Below are 20,397 nucleotides of genomic sequence, written 5' to 3' on the forward strand. Positions count from 1 at the left end.
TCAGTGCAGCACGTGGTGACCAGACAGTCTTCAACCCAGCTATTATTTGTTTTCGCTGTAGAAATAAAGCAGGTAGAATAAAGAGGTTTTTGAAACAAGAAACAGTCCACGTATATGTCTAAGCAAAGGCATGTTATCCCCTGACCATAACCTGGGCAGACATGGCTGTTTCAGTCATTCCAGGTGTATATGGCACTCTGATTTCTCAAACAGCTTCCAAACAATTGCTTCTCTTTCTCTTGAATGAGTCCCTCTTTAAACTGATAATTATGTTATGGTGGTTGTCTTATGTTCCAGAGTATTTTTCCTGACTGTTGTTGTTTGTTAAAAGCCCCCTACATATTTACCAAGGGGTGGCTTTTCTCTAGCCATTGTTATCCTTCTTGCTTGATATTGCTGAGGAAGTCCCTGTTACTAACCCCCAATGTATTTATACAGTTAACCTGCCTAATAACCAGATCAACATTCCCAATTCTAAATTAATGTCCAAATCCATTAAGTTTGTTATGAGACAGGTTTCTCTGCACATAACCTGAATTCAGACTTAGCTTACTGCTTCTGTGGGAGTAAAATCATTCCTCAAGAGAATGACTGTAGAGCCCCCTTTCTAGAGTATGATGACAAGACTTTGGATGTAATAGGGTTGCATGAGTTACCACTTATGAGTTCAGTTCGTGTTCGTCCTCACTGGTAGAAGGCTAGAAAAAGTTGTTGGGGATTGCTGCTGGAAATGAGAAGGGCAAGATACCACCTGCTCTAAAGAGAGTGGTTTGCTACAGCAGTGGTTCTGAGTTTTTGGACCAGCAGGCCACTGTCAATTCAAAATTCTTCATGCCTGCCATGCATCCTTATCATCAAACCTCTAAACACTAAAAAGGTACACTGTCTGATATGAGCTTTGGACCACCTGAGGACTGCTCACCACGACCTCATTTTGGGAACCACTGGTTATCCCCTTGCGCAGTGAATTCTTGTAGTATGATGGTTGTCCTTAACTACTGCTCTTTATCAGTTGAATTATTTGGGGGAGAGATTATTGAGAAATCTATGTCAAAATAACTCCAGTTATAGGGACCTGAAGAATCTACCTGTCTTTGGCCAGTTTGGCTTTTGCCTGGATAAATATCCGGTGCTTGTGCTGATTTTATTTTATTTTTTAAAGATCCATTAGCTGTCTTCAGTATTCATCCACAAGGCCTGATGAGGACTCATAAGGCCACTCTTCTGTGCTTTTTTTCCTTTTGTGGGCGGAACACACAGGGATACTTCTGTCTATTGCAGAACTTGAGCTACATACTCTTCTTGCTAATCATTTTTAAATGGGTGATTGTTAAGGAGACAGTATGGTTTGCAGTGACTTTGATATAATTACATCTCTATAATTTATAGTTCTCTGCTGCAAAAGACAAATACTGCTTTGAAACAACCTGCCATTTGTATGTTTATATTTGGAGTGTAGAAGCAGGTTAACTTTGCATGATTCTTAAGTGTCTTTGCTAGGTGTGGGGAAATAGGAAAAGGAGATGTTGCAAGAATCCTGGCCCCCACTAGCTGAAATAATATGCTTCCACTGTTCATAATGTAAGAGATTGTCTTAGATCACTGGTTGTTACTGGGTGCTGAAGTAGCAGACTGTCATATACACTTGTTATCTGTACTTGTAAGATTATTTAGGCCATTGTCAGTTCTGAGTTAAAGGGGCTTAATGCATTCTGCATAAGGCTGTACTGTAAAACCAATGCAAAAGTCTGCAGCTAACTGGTCAAGGAAGTCCTTGCAGAGAAAATGCTTCTTTCCATTTTTGCTGCGTGGCAGGGTATTGTAGGAGAAGTGTCCTTGCTCTGGTGGGATGGAATGAGGGCTGGTTGGGAGACAGGATGCTTGAGGTCAAATGTATAGTTTATGGAACAAATATTCTTCTGAAACGTAGTGAATTCTACTCGTTTGGACCTGATGTGCTTTATTTAGTGTATGATCTTTGCATTAATGTTATACTGTGCCCAGCTTGAATAATCACATTTAGTGAATTCTGAACCAGTAACAGTCTATGGACAGATTCTGGCTTCATGTGCTCACTTGGCTTGAGAACATTCTTGACAGGTTCAGCCAGAGGCAGAATTTAGGTCCAAAATGGTTCTGAGGTACTGTGACTCTGTCTAAAACTTATTCATTGACACATGCAACTTTTAAGTATCCTGTGGCTCTGCTCAGGTCAGCTCTAACCTACACAACATGTTAAAAAGATTCATAGTTTATTTGTGCATAGTTCATTCATGCTAACTCTGGTGGAATAGTACAAGGTTTGTATCCCAGGTAAGTATCCCAGGCTTTCTTGTCGGTACATGAAGGTGTCAGTTAAATGGCTATCATAGTGCCCAGCCACTGTGATCTATAGCATGACAATTACCTCTTGGTGTTGCTTTTCTCAGTGAAGTTTGTGATGATGTCCAAGAACTGCCTTTTCAGGGCCTTTTTGCAGCCTGCAAACCAGTTTACACTGGAAAAGTCTCAATAGATGGGCTAAGGGCAATACACAGCCCCAGGTGAGGAAAACAGCAAGGTGGTGGAGGTTGTCATGGGAGAATGGTGAAACAAGGTTTTTATTCTTTACACATTGATGGGAAAGAGAGGGGACCAGGCTAGTTTTACTTATTGTTTACCTATCTATGCCTTACAAAGCTGAAGTATACAGATACTGAAATAGATAGGTCAAGCACCTGAGAGGAATATAATCTTTTCCAGTCTCAGGAAAGAGACGAGAGGAAAAGTATATTATAGGGTTTGGAGAGGGATTGAAAAGAGGCAAAGCTAAAGTTGGTCATGGCAGAAAGACATCTGTCACCGTGAGGGAGAGGAGGATTGTGCATATGTCAGGCTCCATGAATGCACTATTTGCAGGCTTCTGTTGTGCTGCACAGCAGGTGATCATTATATAAATGATGGCTAGCAAAAACCGAAGTGATCTCAGCTGATGGGAGTGAGTCAGCAGCTGCTGAGTCACACCCAGCACTTGATGAGTGTACAGTGATGGCTTTATTAGTGTGCTTTAAATGAAGATTACTGGAACCCTCCTTGCTTCTAAGAGTGATTGATGGTGGTGCCTTTCAGCTTTGAAGTGTGTGGTTTTGGATTCTAGTCTCTGGAAGAACCTAGCATTGTGATACTAACGAAGACAATAGGGGTAGATTATATTGGGACAGATTCCTTCCCCTGCTCTGCTTCTCCTTGCCTTGTGGTTTTGGTTTGTTGGGGAGGTGGAGGTGAGAGAATTCATGGAAGTGAATATTGCAATTGGCAGGATTTTACCTTATCTGTAACCTTAACTGTGATACTTCACCTTAAAGTTTCCTGGATGTAAGGAACAAATGCAGCACTTTCTCCAGTTGGGGAGGGCTTCTGTGTAGGACAGTGATTCTCAGTCAGGATGCCAGCATACCCTGGGGTGCCTTGAGATCCTTTCAAGGGTGTTGCAGAGTGCCACGCAATGTTAGCACTGTTAGGTATGTAAACCTGATGCACAAACTTGTAGATTTCAAATAGGAACCCATTTTATCAAAAACATTCTGACCTATTGCAGTTTGTCTGAGTTCTTTGGAAGTGGAAGAATGGCTCTGTAGTTTTTTTCTATAGTCAAAAGACAAGTGAAAACTAGCTGGCATTTCCAAGGGGTGCCTTAAGTTAAAAAATGTTGAGAACTACTGGTATAGCTGTTTGCCAACTAAATTGTGTTTGTGGGGGTAAGTGGGGGGGGGGGTGAAGGGAAGTATTATGTTTAGAAAAGAGACGCTTGAAGCGGGGGACATGATAAGGGTTTACAGAATACTAACTGGTCCAGAGAAAGTAGATAAAGATTTATTATTTACTGTCTCTCACCTTGTAAGAACTAGGGGTCACAAAATGAAACTAATGGGCAGTAAGTTTAAAACTAACAGGAGGAACTTCACACGGCGTGTAATTCAAGTGTGGAACTCATTGCCACAAGATGTTGTGGAAGCTGACCATTTAGCTAGATTCAAAAAGGGACTGGACAGATTCTTGGAGGAAAGGTGCATCAGTAGCTCTTGAGCATGGGAGTTAGGGATGCAGCCTCTGAATTAGAACTTCCTAGTCCTTAAATGCTATAGGCTGCAAGGAAGATGGGAACAGTTGGAAAAAACCCTGGTTGTACCCAGTTCCTTCTCCTTTTTAGCATCCACTCTCTGCCCCAGTGTGACACAGGCCTATTTGCCATGTTAGGGATTTGTGGGAAAAAGCCCACCGCTTGAAACTATAAGACCCCCTCAGAAAGGGAGGGTACTGGGAAAGTGGCAACTAATTGCTTAGAACAAACAACAGGGATGGGAGTGAAGGTCAGAGGTTTAAAACTAAAATGCGTGCCAAGTGGGGACACCAAACAGAGCACACTAGACAGCACCCACTGGCCCTCAAATGGGTCCAAGGAGCCAATGATGTTGCCTAGTGATACTCTGCCCAGAGATGGGCTTAAAAAAAAAAAAAAGCTTAAAATCAGTAGGAATTAGAGAGTGCTTGATTCAGCATTCCAAAAGCAGTTGTCATGCTCGATGCTTCCGGGGGATCTTCTGCACCAGGAAGCCAGAAAGGATGTGAAATATTATTGCTATCTTAAAGAAAGGGAGGTTGAAACAAATAGAGGAAGAGGAACTTGCCTGAAGCCTGCCTAGGATTCACTCTCAGTAAGGTGTAGAACTGAGGTAACTCAACTTACTTTTGTGCTTTAACCACTAGACAGCTCTGCTTTCCTTTAAGGGGGTGTTATTCTGCTGGCTGCTGTTAGGGTTTGGTTCTTGGCAGCAGTCTCTTGCATGTATGCCAGAGATCACAGCATGGGCAGCTCCTTACCTCACCTAACAGTGTTTCCTGTGGCTTTTCAGGAAACATGACACACTCTCCAGTACGTGGGACATAGGACCTAGACGTGGGCAGGAGGTTAAAGTGGAGAAAAATGGAGTTAAGGTGGGTCCTTGTGTGGTACCAAGGTTTTGCAGCCTTTTTAGAGCTTTCTGCAGTAACTTAAAGGGTGTGGGAGAAGATATCTTATGCTTCTTACACTCTTGGGCATTTTTAAACAAAACAATCCTTCATATTCAACGTGTTCTGCATGCCATTCGCTTTGTTTTGTTTATCACAGGATATTAGTATGCTAGAACTGTTAAAGCATGATGCTAGGAGAGACTAGTCCCTCATTTAACATGTCTTTCTCCTGCAAGGGTATGTCTGCCACACGGGTGTGGGCCCTCTGTGATATTATAACTAGCAAGTATTAGTAGACTCTCTTGAGCGCTTGGGAATTGTTAAGACTCAGTATTGGGTACCTGACAAAGAGTTACAAGTAAGCCTGCTGTACTTGCTGTTCATTTAAAAAGTTTGGGAAAGCATCAATAGCTTAGGAGTTAAGGGCATTATCAGGCAGAGTTCTTAAGCTGTCGATGCCCTAAAGTTAAGAGTGTAGGCCTTTGCTGCTTCTTTCTACTTGTGAGGTTCAGAAAATAACAGATCTATAGAAACTTGAGTGCAAGAGGGAATTTGTGTAACAGCTTCTTTAGTTCAGAGAAGGTAGAACTGAAATCTGCTGAATGTTCTTGATTTAAAAAAAAAATCACTATTTGGTCTCCACTTTGCAGTGAAAATACGGTTCTGTTCCTTGCTATGTTTGGTTACATCATTTATGCCTAGAGAGAGGATTTTGGGCTGGGAACAGGGAAATAAAAAGCTACCATCCTTTAGCAGTCTTTCCTTTTTAGATTTGTGTAACCTGGATGACAGCTGTTTCTTGAGTCAGAAATTTACAGTCCATCTGTTTGTTTTCACTGCAGTATACATGAGGCGTCGTTTCTGAATGTGATATGACAGACCCAGACGTTCTTACAGAGGTCCCGGCGGCTCTGAAGCGCCTTGCCAAGTATGTGGTGCGTGGTTTTTATGGCATTGAACATGCGTTGGCTCTGGACATTCTCATCCGCAACCCCTGTGTGAAGGAGGAGGACATGCTGGAGCTGCTCAAGTTTGATCGGAAGCAGTTACGAGCAGTCCTCAACACACTCAAGGGGGACAAGTTCATCAAATGCAGGATGAGAGTGGAGACCGCCCCCGATGGCAAGACCACCCGGCACAACTACTACTTCATCAACTACCGCCTCCTGGTCAATGTGGTGAAGTACAAGCTGGACCACATGAGGAGGCGGATTGAGACAGATGAGAGAGACTCCACCAACCGTGCCTCCTTCAAATGTCCTAGTTGCTTTAACACCTTCACAGACCTAGAGGCCAATCAGCTGTTTGATCCTATGACGGGTAAGATGCAAGCGTGTTGCACATTTGTGTTTTGTTTTCATGTAGGCTTCAGGATTTCAGATGTTCTTGGACTGAGTCACTTGCAATCTTTGTCCTGTGCTATGTAGGAGCTAGGGGGCACTGTGCTTCTGCTGGTGCTCTTGTTTGAATAAAATGCAAAACCAAGGACCTATGTGGTTCTGCTGTGAACTGTTAAAAGCTGCCGGGTTTTGCTTCGAAGGGGGTTGTATTGTGATAATGGATGGAGCAATATTTATATGGTTTGTAGAGGCAATTAACAGTGTTTGTAAAGTCTGTGTAAAGATGTTTGGGTGGCAGGCATTGGGGGAAATGGAAGCTCATTATCACATTCAAATTCAGGGGAGATTAGAGCAATGTGTCTTGGCTGGGCAGCTTTCCACCATATCCTGGTCTTGCCTGTAAACAATGCAGCTTATTGATAATTCACTGAGAGGAACACAAAAGTGGACCCTTGGAGAGTCTACTATTTAAGATTTAATTTAAGAGGGACAAAGTGGGAGCTGTTGGGTTGATTATTTAAATTCTTTCATTACACTACACAACTTTTTTTTTTCTCCTGAGAAAGTAGGAAAACCATGGAGAGCAGTCAGTGTAAAAGTTAGGAGGTACATTACTGTCAAGTATCAAACACCTGGTTAAAGCAAAAAAAAAAAAAAGTCAGATTTATCCAGGAATGAAAGCACATAACATTCTTCAAACCAATGTCAGCAGAGGACCCATCCCACTGATAGTGCATATGAGACCAGAATTATTTCTGAATAGCAGCGTCTGTTGGGGCTGTATAAGCGCCCTTATCCTCCTCTTTGAAGGACATTAATGGCCTCAATCCTCCCTCAGTTCCCACTCACTGCCCTTGGCAGTGACATGGAACATGCTGAGTTTTCAATCTTCTACTCTCCTGTGAGTCTCAAACGCATTCAAGTTAGCTTTTGTGAGCAAATCTCTCTTTGTTTCTATGTAGCCGAACTTTAATATGAAGAAAATCAATGAGAGGGGAAAAATCAAGGGGAGATCCTCCTGTGCAGCAGGGCAACGTTCTTTACAATAGTTGTTGTGTACATGGTAGATGGTAAGTTTGTCACATGGTGGTCCTATGTTCTTGATCATTGAGCATAGCAGCGGCCTTGTTTGCCTTGAAGAAGGGCATGCTCCTGATGAGCATTCAGCTGGTGTTCTTTCTCATCCTGTACCAAAAAACAATATGTAAGGTTCATATTATATCTACTGCAACAATCTTTGGAAGTCATACATGGTTTCATAGTTTAATAGTTGGTAGGGTCGGAAGGGACCTGAGCAGATCATCAAGTCCGACCCCCTGCCATGGCAGGAAAAAGTACTGGGCTCAAACGACCCCAGCAAGGTGTTTGTCTAACCTCCTTTTAAAGACCCCCAGGGGAGGAGCCAATACCTCTTCGTTTGGAAGTTGGTTCCAGATCCTAGCCACCCTGACGGTGAAGTAGTGCCTCCTGATGTCTAGTCTGAATCTACCCTCTGCCAGCTCGTGACCATTATTTCTAGTCACTCCTGGTAGTGCTCAGGGGAACAGGGACTCCCCCAGTACCTGCTGGTCCCCTGTGACTAGTTTGTAACAGGCCACTAGATCCCCTCTCAAGCCTTCTCTTGTGGAGGCTGAACAGGTTCAGGTCCCGTAGCCTCTCCTTGTAGGGCCTGCCCTGCTGCCCCCTGAGTGGCCCTCCTCTGGACCCTCTCCATATTGGCCACATCCCTCCTGAAGTGCAGCGCCCAGAACTGGATGCAATACTCCAACTGTGGCCTGACCAGTGCCACATAGAGGGGGAGGATCACCTCCATGGACCTGCTCGAGATGCATCTGTAGATGCGTGACAAGGTGTGGGTGGCCTTCCGGACCGCGTCCCCACACTGCCGGCCCACGTTCATTTTGGCATCAATAATGACTCCCAAGGTCCTTTTCTGCCTCTGCACTGACAAGAAGGGAGTTCCCCAGCCTGTAGGTCTGCTGCTGGTTCTTCCTCCCCAGGTGCAGCACCTTGCACTTGTCCGTGTTGAAACCCATTCTGTTCTCATCTGCCCACCCCTGTAACCTGTCTAGGTCCGATTGCAGCCTATTCCTCCCTTCTAGCGTGCCCACTTCCCCCCACATCTTGGTGTCGTCAGCAAATTTGAACAGGGTGCTTTTTACCTCCTCGTCCAAGTCACTGATGGTGATAGAGGAAAGATCCACCAGGTCAGATTGAAGCAGGTCATTGATGCCAAGTGTCCTGGCAATCAAACATGATGTTTTGCCCATAGTTTGAATGGGCAGGAGATGTCATTTCAAAGCCAACAATACCTATTCATAGATTTCTAGGGTCGGAAGGGACCTTGTAGATCATTGAGTCTGACCCCCTGCTCTAGGCAGGAAAGGGCACTGGAGTTAAATAACCCCAGTTAGGTGCCTGTCTAATCTTTTCTTGAACACCTCCAAGGTAGAGGAGAGCACCACCTGCTTTGGAAGCCCATTCCATATTTTGGCAACCCTCACCGTAAAGAATTTTTTCCTGATATCCAATCTAAATCTACTCTCCTTTATTTCTAATAACCCCAAGGGGCGCCCTAGTAAACAGAGTATCCCTTATTCCCTGCTGACCCCCCATGATGAGTTTATAGACAGCCACAAGATCACTTCTCAGCCTTCTCTTGTGGAGGCTGAAGAGATTCAGGTCCCTCAGTCTGTCTTCATAGGATCTTACCCACAGGCCCTCAGCCATACGAGTAGCCAGTCTCTGAACCCTGTCAAGGTTATCCACATCCCTCTTTCAAGTTCTCCAGGACTGACAGCCCTCAGACTAGCACCCTCTTTATCAATGCCTTTGCTTTTGAACATGTCAACACAAACCCCAACAGAACAAGAGCTGGTATTTGCTTGCTGAAGTTGGCAATGTGTCAAGAAACTGACCTGCATTTGTACCTCAGTGAAAGTGGCAGATCCCTCCCACAAGGAAGGCCTGAAATATCCCACTAAAGATGCATCTTCCAAGTCCACATTGACATGGAGGTCAGGGAGCAAGGCACCAACAAAAAAAAAATGGCACAGAACATCATGATATCAGTCCTGACTTCAGCACCAAGACCTGCCCTGGTCTTGAAGCTTGCAATAATCAGCAAGCCCTTCCAGTACTGAGATTTGCTTTAAAGCAGTGATATCGAAGTCATCTGACCCCCATGGGCCAGACAAGCCTAATTAGGTCTGTCTACTCACCCTTCACCCCCCTCATACTGGATCCAGCACCTGTGGCATTCACTCTGGGTCCCATGTTGCACACAGCAGTTGTCCTGGCTTGTCTGAGTTCCACATCACATGCAGTGTGGGTCCTGGAGCGGGCATCACATGCAGCACACATCCTGGACCAGCTGGAATGGGTGGCACAGATTGCAGAGTGACAGGAGCAGGCACCATGTGTGGCATGGATCCTGGAGCACCTGCATCATGTGCTATGGGGTCCTGGGTGTGGCACGTGGGGCTGGTCCAGAGACCCAGAGGCCAGATGATAGGGCTCCACAGGCTACATCCAGCCCATGGGCCATATTTTTGAGACCCTGCTTTAAGGGAGGGAAGTGACCTTTAAAGGAAGTTCCTAACTGACCTGGTACAGATCCTAGCTCCATGAATGGCGCGTGCCCCGATGGTTGGGGGGGCATGGCTGCGCTGGTAGTGGTAAGCTGGGAGCTCCTGCAGACGCCGCTGGCACTGGCAGCAGAGGAGTGAATGGGGTGTGGTGAGTGCTGCAGGGCATGCACCGCCACGCTCGAGGTGCACGTGCACCCCCTATGTGTCGCCTCTCCCTAGCTCTAACCACCTGACCTATCCTTAGCACCACTTTTTTAGTGGGGCAAAGCATTACCAGTACAAGGTTCTGTCTTTTGCATGCTCCACAGCACCAAGACTTTGCAAAATGTGTTGTTGTGGTAGTGGCACATCACAGATTGAGTTATTTTGGCCTAGGATAGATTTCATGGTAGAGAGGGCTTTCCTGCCAGATGATAGTGTCTTCTGGCTTCAGTCATTACTGAGTGGGGGAATCAAAACCAGCTGTGACATATGAACTTGCTTTACATCACTTACATTATTGCCCGACTTCACCTGAGACCTGTGCAGCTTTGGTGCAGGTGCCTTTTCACGTGCTTGAGGGAGGGAATTGGGTCATTTATCTATATCACATCATATATATATGATGTGAAATATATATATTTATCTATATTCAAACTCAGGGATAAAATGGTCTCCTGAGGAAATGTCGGCATATAGTCACTTTGGAGCTATCAGGCACTACAGTGCATTCCTGCTCCACTCCAGGGATCCAGAGTCGTAGTGCTAACAGATAACACCACAGCTTGGGAAGGAGCAACCAAGGTAATTTCTGCCCTGTCTGGAAGCCATTCATCTCTGGACTAGGTGAATCTGTTACTGGATTACATCACTGGCATTACATCTTTTTATTTAGAACTTTCTAATTATGTGTGGTTCTTCAGGGACCCAATACCATGCAGCAGGGGTTGTAACTCTTTAAAAGAGTGGTGGGCTGCCAAGCCCCCACTCCCACAGTTGGTCCTCTGCTGCTCTGATTCCCTCCCTGCTCTGTGCTGCTCCTTCCACTTATTGCGTGCCACCCAAAACCATGAGGGGCTGAGGGCACAGAGCAGGAAGCTTTAAGTGTCTGTGTGAATGCAGTCCCTTTAAAGCATCTGCATTCAAGCAGCAATTTAAAATGGCTCCTTTAAATTGGTGCCCCTTCCCTTTGCCCCCTTCACTGTATCAGAGCTGTCAGAGGTAACTCCAGTCCAGGTCCCCCCTCCCAATTCCTTTCTCATCCTCATGGTATTGCTTTCTCTGCGACTCTTGAGAGGCCTGAGGAAACTGAGGTGAGACGCTGGATCAAGGATCATGATAGCCCTAGCGTGCATCAGGCAGCTCTAACATTTGGGTCCGACCTTCTTCTGAGTACAGTTCTGATGACTTCATGTAGGCTTTCACGGCATCGGTCAGCCTACACCTGGACCCAGCTTTTATATTTCATCAGCCTGGATACTGGCTGAAAAGCTGTTCAGCTGGCATTCGAAATATTCTGCTCCAGAGCAGGAAAGCTTTGCCTAGACTGCATTAGAAAACCTTTTTCACTTAGCTTTACATATGGGCATTGGGGTACCAGCTGTCTCCCTTAGCAACCTGTTTCCTGCACCACCTACCAATGAAAATTGGCTTGTACATAGCCATTATATCAGCTTGAAATAAAGTGAGGTTCCAGCCCTTGTGGATCCCCCAGTGAATACCTGTTAAGCATCATTCTCTGAGAACAGGGTTACCTTTGGGCTTCTTATTGCATCCTTGCCTAAAGGTGCTTTACGTGAACCATGTGCGTCTCCTCCCTGTGTTCTTTCCCAAGCTTTGCATAACTCTTGGGGAAGCTCAACATAGTATGTTTGATGTAGTAAGGATCCTATTGTATTACCTCTGTGGTCAGAATCATTCAGAATACAAGCAAGTTTGTTCTGATGGGGTTAAGGGTCAGGCAGATATCCATGCAGTTTCCGACTGTATAGAAATGTGTAAGGAGCTAATCAAGTTATACAGGTTTCCCTCACTTTATGCTGCACATGCGTTCCTGGGAAACGGTACATAACTCGAATTTGCATAAAGGGAACCCACTTTACAATGTAACAAATAGGGATGCGTTCTAAGACCTCAACTGTACTGACCCCCAGACCCATTTCTGCCACTTTTACAAGACAATTTTGGTACTCACCAACAGCAGAGAGGGGTAAGAGATTCTTAGAATCCATAATGGAGATGACAACTACAGAAACATGTTGCAGACAGCGAGCAAGGAGCACAGATTCACACAGGAGACTATATTTTGGTGCGCATCACTCCCACAATGCTTCACACAAAGCAGCTGACTGCGGGCTTCCACCATACCGATCGCATAAGAGTACATTTACTTTGCATATAACCAATTTATGGTATAAAAAGGGTCATCTCATAAGAGCGAATTCACACATACCGAACCCGCTTAAAGAAAGGAAAACCTGTATTCATGATAAGCACATTAGAGCTCAGTTCTCTTACATAGCCTCAGATACTTGTTGAAGAATGTCCCTGTTCTGTCATTCTGTATTGTAGCTGTAGAGCACAGTCCATACTTTTACAAGACACTGTCCTTTGTGAAAGGCTTTCAGCTCAGATGCCAGTTTTGGTAGGGCAATTCTGCAGCTGTTGTTTAAGGTAAGAATCCTTGTACACACCTCCAAACACAACAGCTTGTTTAGTCATTCAGAGTGAAACACAGATTGGCATCATGCAAAGAGGGAATAATGACTTGCCCTGCAGTGACTGCGACTCTGAGGTGCATTGACCACATGAATTCCATGGTCCTGTTCCTTTAGGCTTCCATATTGGCAAAACAGTTGAAGAACTCTTGGGTCTGCTCCATCCCTTATAAAGGGTATAAGAGGATAGGTTATAGCCATGTTGGCCTAAGGACATAGGTAGACAAGGTTCTTTGGGTATCTTTTTTTCCAACTACTTGAGTTTGTCTAATAATTCTTCTTTGCAAGCTTTCAGATACAATTATCCTTGTGGTCCAGGATGTGTGCTGCACATGGTGCCCACTTCAGGACCCACACCGCACATGATGTGGATCCCAGATGACCCAGGGCAGCTGCTGTGTGCAACATGGGACCCAGAGTGGGTGCCACAGGTGCTGAATCCAGCACGGTGGAGGTGAAAGGGTGGGTACATGGACCCAAACTGGCTCATCTGGCCCGTGGGGGTCAAAGACTTTGACAGCACTGCTTTAAAGTAAATCCCAATACTGGAAGGGCTTACTGATTATTGTAAGCTTCAAGACTAGGGCAGGTCTTGGTGCTGAAGTCAGGACTGATATCACGACCATCTGCAGATGCTTCTTCATCCTGATAAAGAGTGTTTATGCCCAAAAGCTTGCTAATAAGAATTTTTCCAACAATTTGAGTTGGTTTAATAAAAGATATTGGATTTAACCAAAGAACCTTGTCTGCCTTTATAGGGGGAGACACTTGTACATCTAGGATGCAGGTGTAGCCCCACAGCAGCGGATGCTGCTGACCAACATAGTCTGATCTTGAGCACATGTCTGGCAAGAGTGGAACGGATGTGGATAGGGCACCTTGAAGAACCACAGTTAAGGAAAGTAACTAGCTGTTCTTTTTCCAAAAACAATTTCTGTCGTCAGCTCTGCATAGGAATCTTATGCTCACCCAAGCTCATAGCTGCTTGACTACCAATAGAAAGGTGGAAAGTTGATAACACTGGTACTTGTGTGTGAATTTTGTAATAAAATGTGCTGAATTAACTTGCCTCCTGGCTGAATCTCACCCCGCATCCACAGAGCAGGTAAAGGAAATAGTGGTAGAGCAAGTGCTACCTAATAATTGCCAAGGCTGGATTCAAATTGGCTGCCCTAGTGGTGAAAGGCTGTGTATCTCACTACCTGTTTCTTCACTTCTTCAATTTCCCTGACATACATCGATGTGAGTAGTTAAGATATTTTGTGCTCTAGTCACCCCTTCTCCCAAAGGAATCCTTCTACCTGTTGTGTTGCCACTGTCGAATGGAGGGCCTGAACACATGGCAAGCAGTGCCAGAAGGGTTATGATTTCCCCTTCACTCAAGATAAAGGCAGCACTCCAGTCTCCACCCTTACGTCTAACCGTGCCACAACCATTTGTGAATTAATGACACGGATATTTGTGAAGAGGCTATCCATGGCTTAAATGTGTAGTGCTCTTGAATTGTTACCACAGCATCTGTGTCTCTCTCTCTCAGCTTTAGCAGGTCTGTTTCATATAGGTGACAGGCTGTCAAATGGAGGGTTTATTTCAGCTGCGTGTTTTCCACTTGTGAAAAATTTTGAAAGAAACTGAGGTGTTTATTTCTTCATCAGAAGATGTCATGTTTAAAGTTTTTGAAGACTGGAAATTTGTCCACTGAGAGAAAATAATGGATGGTAGTGAGGGCAGGTTTTCAATGTGTATCGAGGTATAGATTGATGTGTGTGTCTGGTAGTCAAACTGATTGGTCCAACTTAATTAGAAGATGTATTTGAGAAAGTCAGCAAGCTTGCTTGCTGGACTACAAGGGCTGTTATGACTTAATTAAAATATTTGTATGTGCCACTTAAGTATTGGGAAATTTGCCAGCCCAAACAAAATGGCCTACCTTGATGACAGAAGTGGAAACAAAAGTTAATTCTTTCTTTTTCGTGAATATGCCTAAGAGTAGAACATTTTTGTCAGGGTGTCTTTTTTTTTTCTTTCTTCAAGTTGCAGCAGAAAGTAGCTTTTTCTATAATAGGGTTGATATCACAGTAGCAACCTGCTGCCTTTATGAAAGCTCTGCACCTCCATATTGGAAAGATGCTTTGGTCTGAAAAATGCTAGATTTACTCTAAAAGTAAGAGAATTAGACATTTCAATGTTTGGTTGAGCATTTACATGTTACATTCTAGCTCAAATGGCTTGTTGGTTCGCATGCTGTATTTGGAGAAAATGAAGTGTAATTGTTACAAGAACCTTTTTTGGATAGTATTGAGCCGAATCCTTCTTCTATTGAAGTGAGGGATTTTTGCCATTTGATTTAATTGAGAATAGGAATTTTTAGTGCTCAAGAGAATGTTACTGAATGTCATTTAGTTTAAGAAAAAATCCTCTTCCTGAAGGACAGGGAGAGATGTCAAAGGCTCCAGGATTGTGGGGTGTGTGTGCAATCGGGCTTCTTTCTACCAGTGAATTATAGTTTAGGAAAAATAGAAGGATCCCTCACTAGGTTACAGCAAGCACAAAAATTTTCTGTTTAGTTCCAGGTGGTAGAGGCTTATGGTTTTGGAACGAAAGCTCTAGTCCTGGCTCTGCATGCATGTGCGTGGTTTATCATGGAGAGGCTGTAGCCTGTCTGTAATCAAGGTTGAAGCCAGGATCCTCTTATATAAGCCTGATTATAATCCCTTTTATAAACACTAAAGCAAGAAAAGGGGAGAGAGAGCTTGGTGTTTTCTCAGGTTTTAAAAGTCGCATTAAGAGCTATAGTAGATTAAAAAATTGAATCAAATGTGTGACCTGAGATTTAAAGCTTGTAGGTTTTGTAAGCTTTGTAATGTATATGTCCATTTCTCTGCCCTTAAAAGAGAGAGAAAAAACCTCCTCTCAGTTTCTCAAAATTGGAAACATAGGTATAGACTGTCATGTCCAATTAGCACCAACGCGAGGTTTAAGAGTGGGAATAGTAAAAATGTTAAAGACATTGTTAAGCAGTGAAAGTGAAAGAGGGAAATCCAGTAACAAAAACAGCTCCATTTGCTCAGCTGCTCTTAAGAAGTGAAAGGAAATTCTAAAATCTGATCAAATGACTTTTCCTGCTGTGTGTCCAACCAAAATGCCTCCTAGGCCTAGGCAAGCTGCGCACAAGTCTACCTGCTCCACTGAAGAGCATGATTAAGACTTCATTTCACAGCTTCAGTTCAGGGTCATCTTTAGTGACCACCTCTGAGAAAGGTGCATTATCAGCTTGATTCTCAGGGGACCACAGCTGCAGAAGACAGCACTGGTAATTTGCTGGGTTTTTGGTTATAGCCATGTTGGTCTAAGGACATAGGCAGGTAAGGTTCATAGATTGTAAGGACAGATGGGACCTCGGAAGATCATCGGATCCAACCCCTTGCACCAAGCAGGGAAGACAGCTGGTGTCAAGTGACCCCAGCAAGGTGACTGTCTAGTCTCCTCTTGAAGATATTCAGGGTAGGCGATTGTATCGCCTCTGGAGGGAGCTTATTCCACACTGTGGACATCCTGACTATGAAGACGTTTTTCCTAATGTTGAGCCTGAACCAGTCTTCCAGGAGTTTGTGGCCATTAGGGGTTCTTTGGGTAGATGTGTGATATCTTTTATTAGACCAACTGAGTAGTTGGAAAAAAGTTCTTTACAAGCTTTTGGGCACAATCTCCCTTCTTCAGGCATAGGAAGTCTCTGTGCCAACACTTAAGTAAAAACATTAGGGCAAAGCTGAGAACAGAATCCTGGTTCTGTGGTGGTGGGCCCATGCTTTCTGTCCCGACAGTGGTGTCAACTCTCACACTGGGGAAACCAACCGTATGCATCTGCCTTTGTGAATGGTCTGAGATAACAGACCTAAAACATTGTGAATGTGAAAAAACATTATTATATAGGTTTTTCAGATGGGGCTCACTAAATTCAAAATTTTTTTCTTGGAGGCCCTATCATCTCAGTCAAGATAGCAGTCCTCAGCTCCCTTGCATCAGCATCTGCAGATTGATGGGTGTGTGGATTTTCAGTTTTTTCACTGCTGCTTTACTCTTCATGTATTTATGCTAGAAAATGTTTCCAATTGCCATTCTGTGAAGGTTTCATGCAGCTGGGGAGACTACAGCTGTTCCTTTAAGCAGGAAAGGAGCTAGCAAAGCAGGGAGGGCTGGTGTGAGAAGGAGCTTAGTTGAATGTCAGTAAGAAAAGTCAGATGTTAAATCAACTTTGCGAATAATGCTGCAGAGCACTTGCAATCCCCAGATGTTTGTAGACAATGGAACATCAGGGGCATCAGGTACGCAAGTGTCTTAGATTGAAAGTCACTTTATGTACAGCTGGAGATGGTGAACAGTGCGGTACTTCATTTGCCAGAGGTCTCTGGCAAAGGTTTTTGTTCTCTGTGCTTTAAAACCATGCAGTCTGCAGAAATATACTTTCAGGAGACAAATTCTGGCAACCTTGCAGCAATCTAAATAACTCAATACCATCTCTTTAAATGGATTTATTTTTAGTACTTAAGAAAAAAGCAGGCAGTCAAATATCCCCAAGTACTTTTGTCTGTTCATGCAGGTCAGCTATGTGCCGTGTGAGAGAGGACAAGCTGCAACTCACTATCCGGTAGAGGGAGCTCCACTGTTCTTTCTCTAGGCGGCAGTCATTAAATTTAACCAGAATAGAAAGCTTTCTCATTGCTTTGTTTTCTGCAGCTTGGCTAATTGTATGTCCAGTTGGGTGTTATGGCTTTGGTGTTTCCTTTCCCTTCTCACAGGCTAATCATATTTTTAAACCTGGTTGAGTACTGCATTTCATAGTCAGAGTCAAGGTCAATCAGAAAGAAAAATGTCAGGACTAGTCATTGAAAGGGAGAGTGGGCTGAGGTGAGGGGGAGAGTGAGAGATCCAACAGAGGATTAAGCAGACTTGTATTAGGCTTTGTTATTTATGGCACTTAATTAAGACATTTCATTTTTACTGAAAAAGTAAACTTTGAGTCAGAGTACTTACCAGGGTACCATACAAATCTGATACTCAAGCTAGAAGAAAACTTATAAAGTTAACTGTGGTGGATGAAAAATTTTGGGAGGTTTTTCCTTCTTTTCCTCTGAGTGCCTATATCACCTCCATACAGCTCTCTCCTATTTTTCTACTCTGCTTTCTATTTTTATTATTATGGGAAAAATCTGAAGGTACATATTACATTGCATTTATTCCTAGTTTCTAGTAAAGAAGGATGCAGTATGTCCAAAGAGTGAACAATGATTCATCCTAAAATTATATTGGAGAAGACATTAAGCAGGGTACTGTGGAGAATAGGACTGAATTGGCAAGGAGATGGAGTGTGTGTCCTAAAGTTATCCAAAGGCATCATCAGATTTTCCTGGTTGATGAAATCAGAAGTAGCTAATTTTCCCCCTCTTCATTTCATCGTTCTTGTTTTGGGAAATGACCTCAGGTGCCACTCAAGCGGACTTTTTTTTCATCATGCTGGTTTCCAGGGATGCCGTGTAGTAGTAGCATGTTGTTGACCAGAATCTCCCCCTACCCTTGCCCCCCTTCCTCTTTTTGTCCACTGCATGGGTGTGAAATTTAAACTGGCCCAGGAAGCAGAAATATTAAAATAAATTTTCTCTGAAGCTTCAGTCCTGCACAACCCATTCTTGTCTCTTGACAGCAGAATTTTTTACATTTAGAGTTTGGTTTTCCTAGATACCATTCTCCAACCCCGACTGTCTCAAAGTACCAAGTGCCAAGGTAGGGCACTGTCTATGCAACTTTGCTCTGGACTGGGCTGTTGCAAATAGAGGGTTTGGGCCAAACTCCTGATTTATGCCTAGATTTTGTATGTTGATCTCTGTAACGACCACATCTTCTCTGGGTGCCCAGCTTCTCCCTTCACTCTGGACTACTCCAGGCGCATCTGGCAGAAGCATCTGCCTTCTCTCACAGCTTAGTCTCCCCATTTCCTTGATCAGGCCTTGCACTAGCCTTGGGTCTTCAGTGTCAAGTCCAGATTACTTGCTCTCACTTCTAAGGCTATTAGCTAGCCTCACCTATGTCTTTCCTTATATTTTTCTTCTTACTCCCACTAACTCTCTATTCCCACATACTTGTCTTTCTATCTTCTTTGTCCCCATCTGATTCCATGTCTTCGTACATCTTTCATCCCTTTCCGCTTTCAAGCAGTTACTAGGAAGCACATGGTCCATGAAGCAGTCAAGGTATGTATCTACTCTTCTCTGTTCTATGCAGTATCAATTTATGTCCTTAAGCTACATGGGATCTGGCCTGGGCACTCTGAGTTTTATCTATTTTATGATACTTACATACATCTGTTGTCAAAACTGTGATTTAAAAACATAAAAGCTCAAAACTGGACTTGAAAAATCCACTCATCCTGACATCAGAAATTCTCCTCGGAAAGAAAAGGTTTCAAAGCAAGTGAAGAACTTCATCATCTAGTAAGTTTCTCATCTTCATGCATGGGAAGATAGCTTTCCAGGTGTAATTGTAATGTTAACTTTAGTGTCTTTGCTACTGCTCAAAGCTTTGGCAAGCAGCAGCAGAGTAAAACTGACCAGATGCTGCTCAATTTCAGCGCTGGTCTCCAGAACTGTGTCAGAAATGATATGGTAATCATGTCAGTTCCACTCTGCTTCAGTTTGACAAAGCTCTGTGCTACAACCAAAGGCAAATGGAGAAATTTGAACTTGAAAAAAACATGCATTTTTAATAGCAAATGAGACCTTTAGAATTATTTATCGGGGGATTACGTGGATTTTCTGTTACTTGAAATTGTTCAGTTAAGATTTGTTGCCTTGGTAAAAGATATGCCTCAGTTCAACCACGAGTTGAGTTCGCTGCAGGATGTCTTGAGTGAAATGTAACAGTCTGGGCTGGGCAGTATATTCAACTACGCAACCGTAATTATCTTGTTTGGCCTTAAAATCTTTTGAGTCACTGGATTTGTTGCCACTTTGGTGGCCATTCTTTTATATGTTGAATTAACTTCTGGTAGGTGTATCCGACTGGCAACAAGCATCAGATAACTTTTTCATGCCTTCTCCTACAGCTATACCTTATAGCTAGATTCCATAGATTTTCAGGGTCAGAAGGGACCTTAGTAGATCATCAAGTCCAACCCCCTGCCCTGGGCAGGAAAGAGCGCTGGAGACAAATGACCCCAGCTAGGGGTCTGGTGGACAAAAAATACTTGCCCTTATAAATAAGGGCTATTAGAGGGACATCTCTGGGTTTGTAAAGCCAATAAACAGATGTGGAAATGTTTTCCAGCCTCTTTGAGAATATTACTAAGTCTTTTCTACTTTAGTAAAACAACTTCTTCCATAGCATTCCTGCTTTTTCTTATTCTGCTGACTTGCTGTTCTTTTGAAGGTGCATGCCTGGTATTACCATCTCCCAAGTGCGTCATCCTTTTAGGCATGGACATCTGTTTAGATGTCAAATCAAGAACACACCTGGAATCCTATAACCTGTTGCAGTAGCTTGTGCCATTGGATTAATATTTAAAGTTATGGCATACAGACCTGGCCAAAAAAATCTTACCCTTCCATAGCAATTTGAAACGGTTGCTCCTTGTTCCTTCATCTGCCACCACTGAGAACAGTCCAGTTCCATCCTCTTTCGAACCCCCCCTCTAGGGAGTTGAAGGCTGCTATTAAAATCCCGCCTCAGTCTTCTCTCTTCCTGACTAAATAAGCCCAGTTCCGTCAACCTCTCCTTAGAAGTCAT

The 20,397-nt window shown here is 43.7% G+C and overlaps 1 protein-coding gene across 2 annotated transcripts in view; it reads left to right on the plus strand.

The window, feature by feature from the left end:
• The window catches only part of GTF2E1 (general transcription factor IIE subunit 1), a 91,257-nt gene that overhangs the window by 13,235 nt on the left and 57,625 nt on the right, over positions 1–20,397 (plus strand). Inside the window, exons 2-3 of one of the 2 annotated variants that reach the window (XM_014603987.3) lie at positions 4,893–4,974; positions 5,835–6,312. In XM_014603987.3, the coding sequence (XP_014459473.1) occupies positions 5,865–6,312 (448 nt within the window). In that variant the 5' untranslated portion in view covers positions 4,893–4,974; positions 5,835–5,864. The remainder of the gene's footprint in view (positions 1–4,892; positions 4,975–5,834; positions 6,313–20,397) is intronic. The other variant, XM_014603988.3, reaches the window with a different exon arrangement.

Source organism: Alligator mississippiensis, chromosome 1 (assembly GCF_030867095.1).
Source record: "Alligator mississippiensis isolate rAllMis1 chromosome 1, rAllMis1, whole genome shotgun sequence".
Classification (NCBI taxonomy): domain Eukaryota; kingdom Metazoa; phylum Chordata; order Crocodylia; family Alligatoridae; genus Alligator; species Alligator mississippiensis.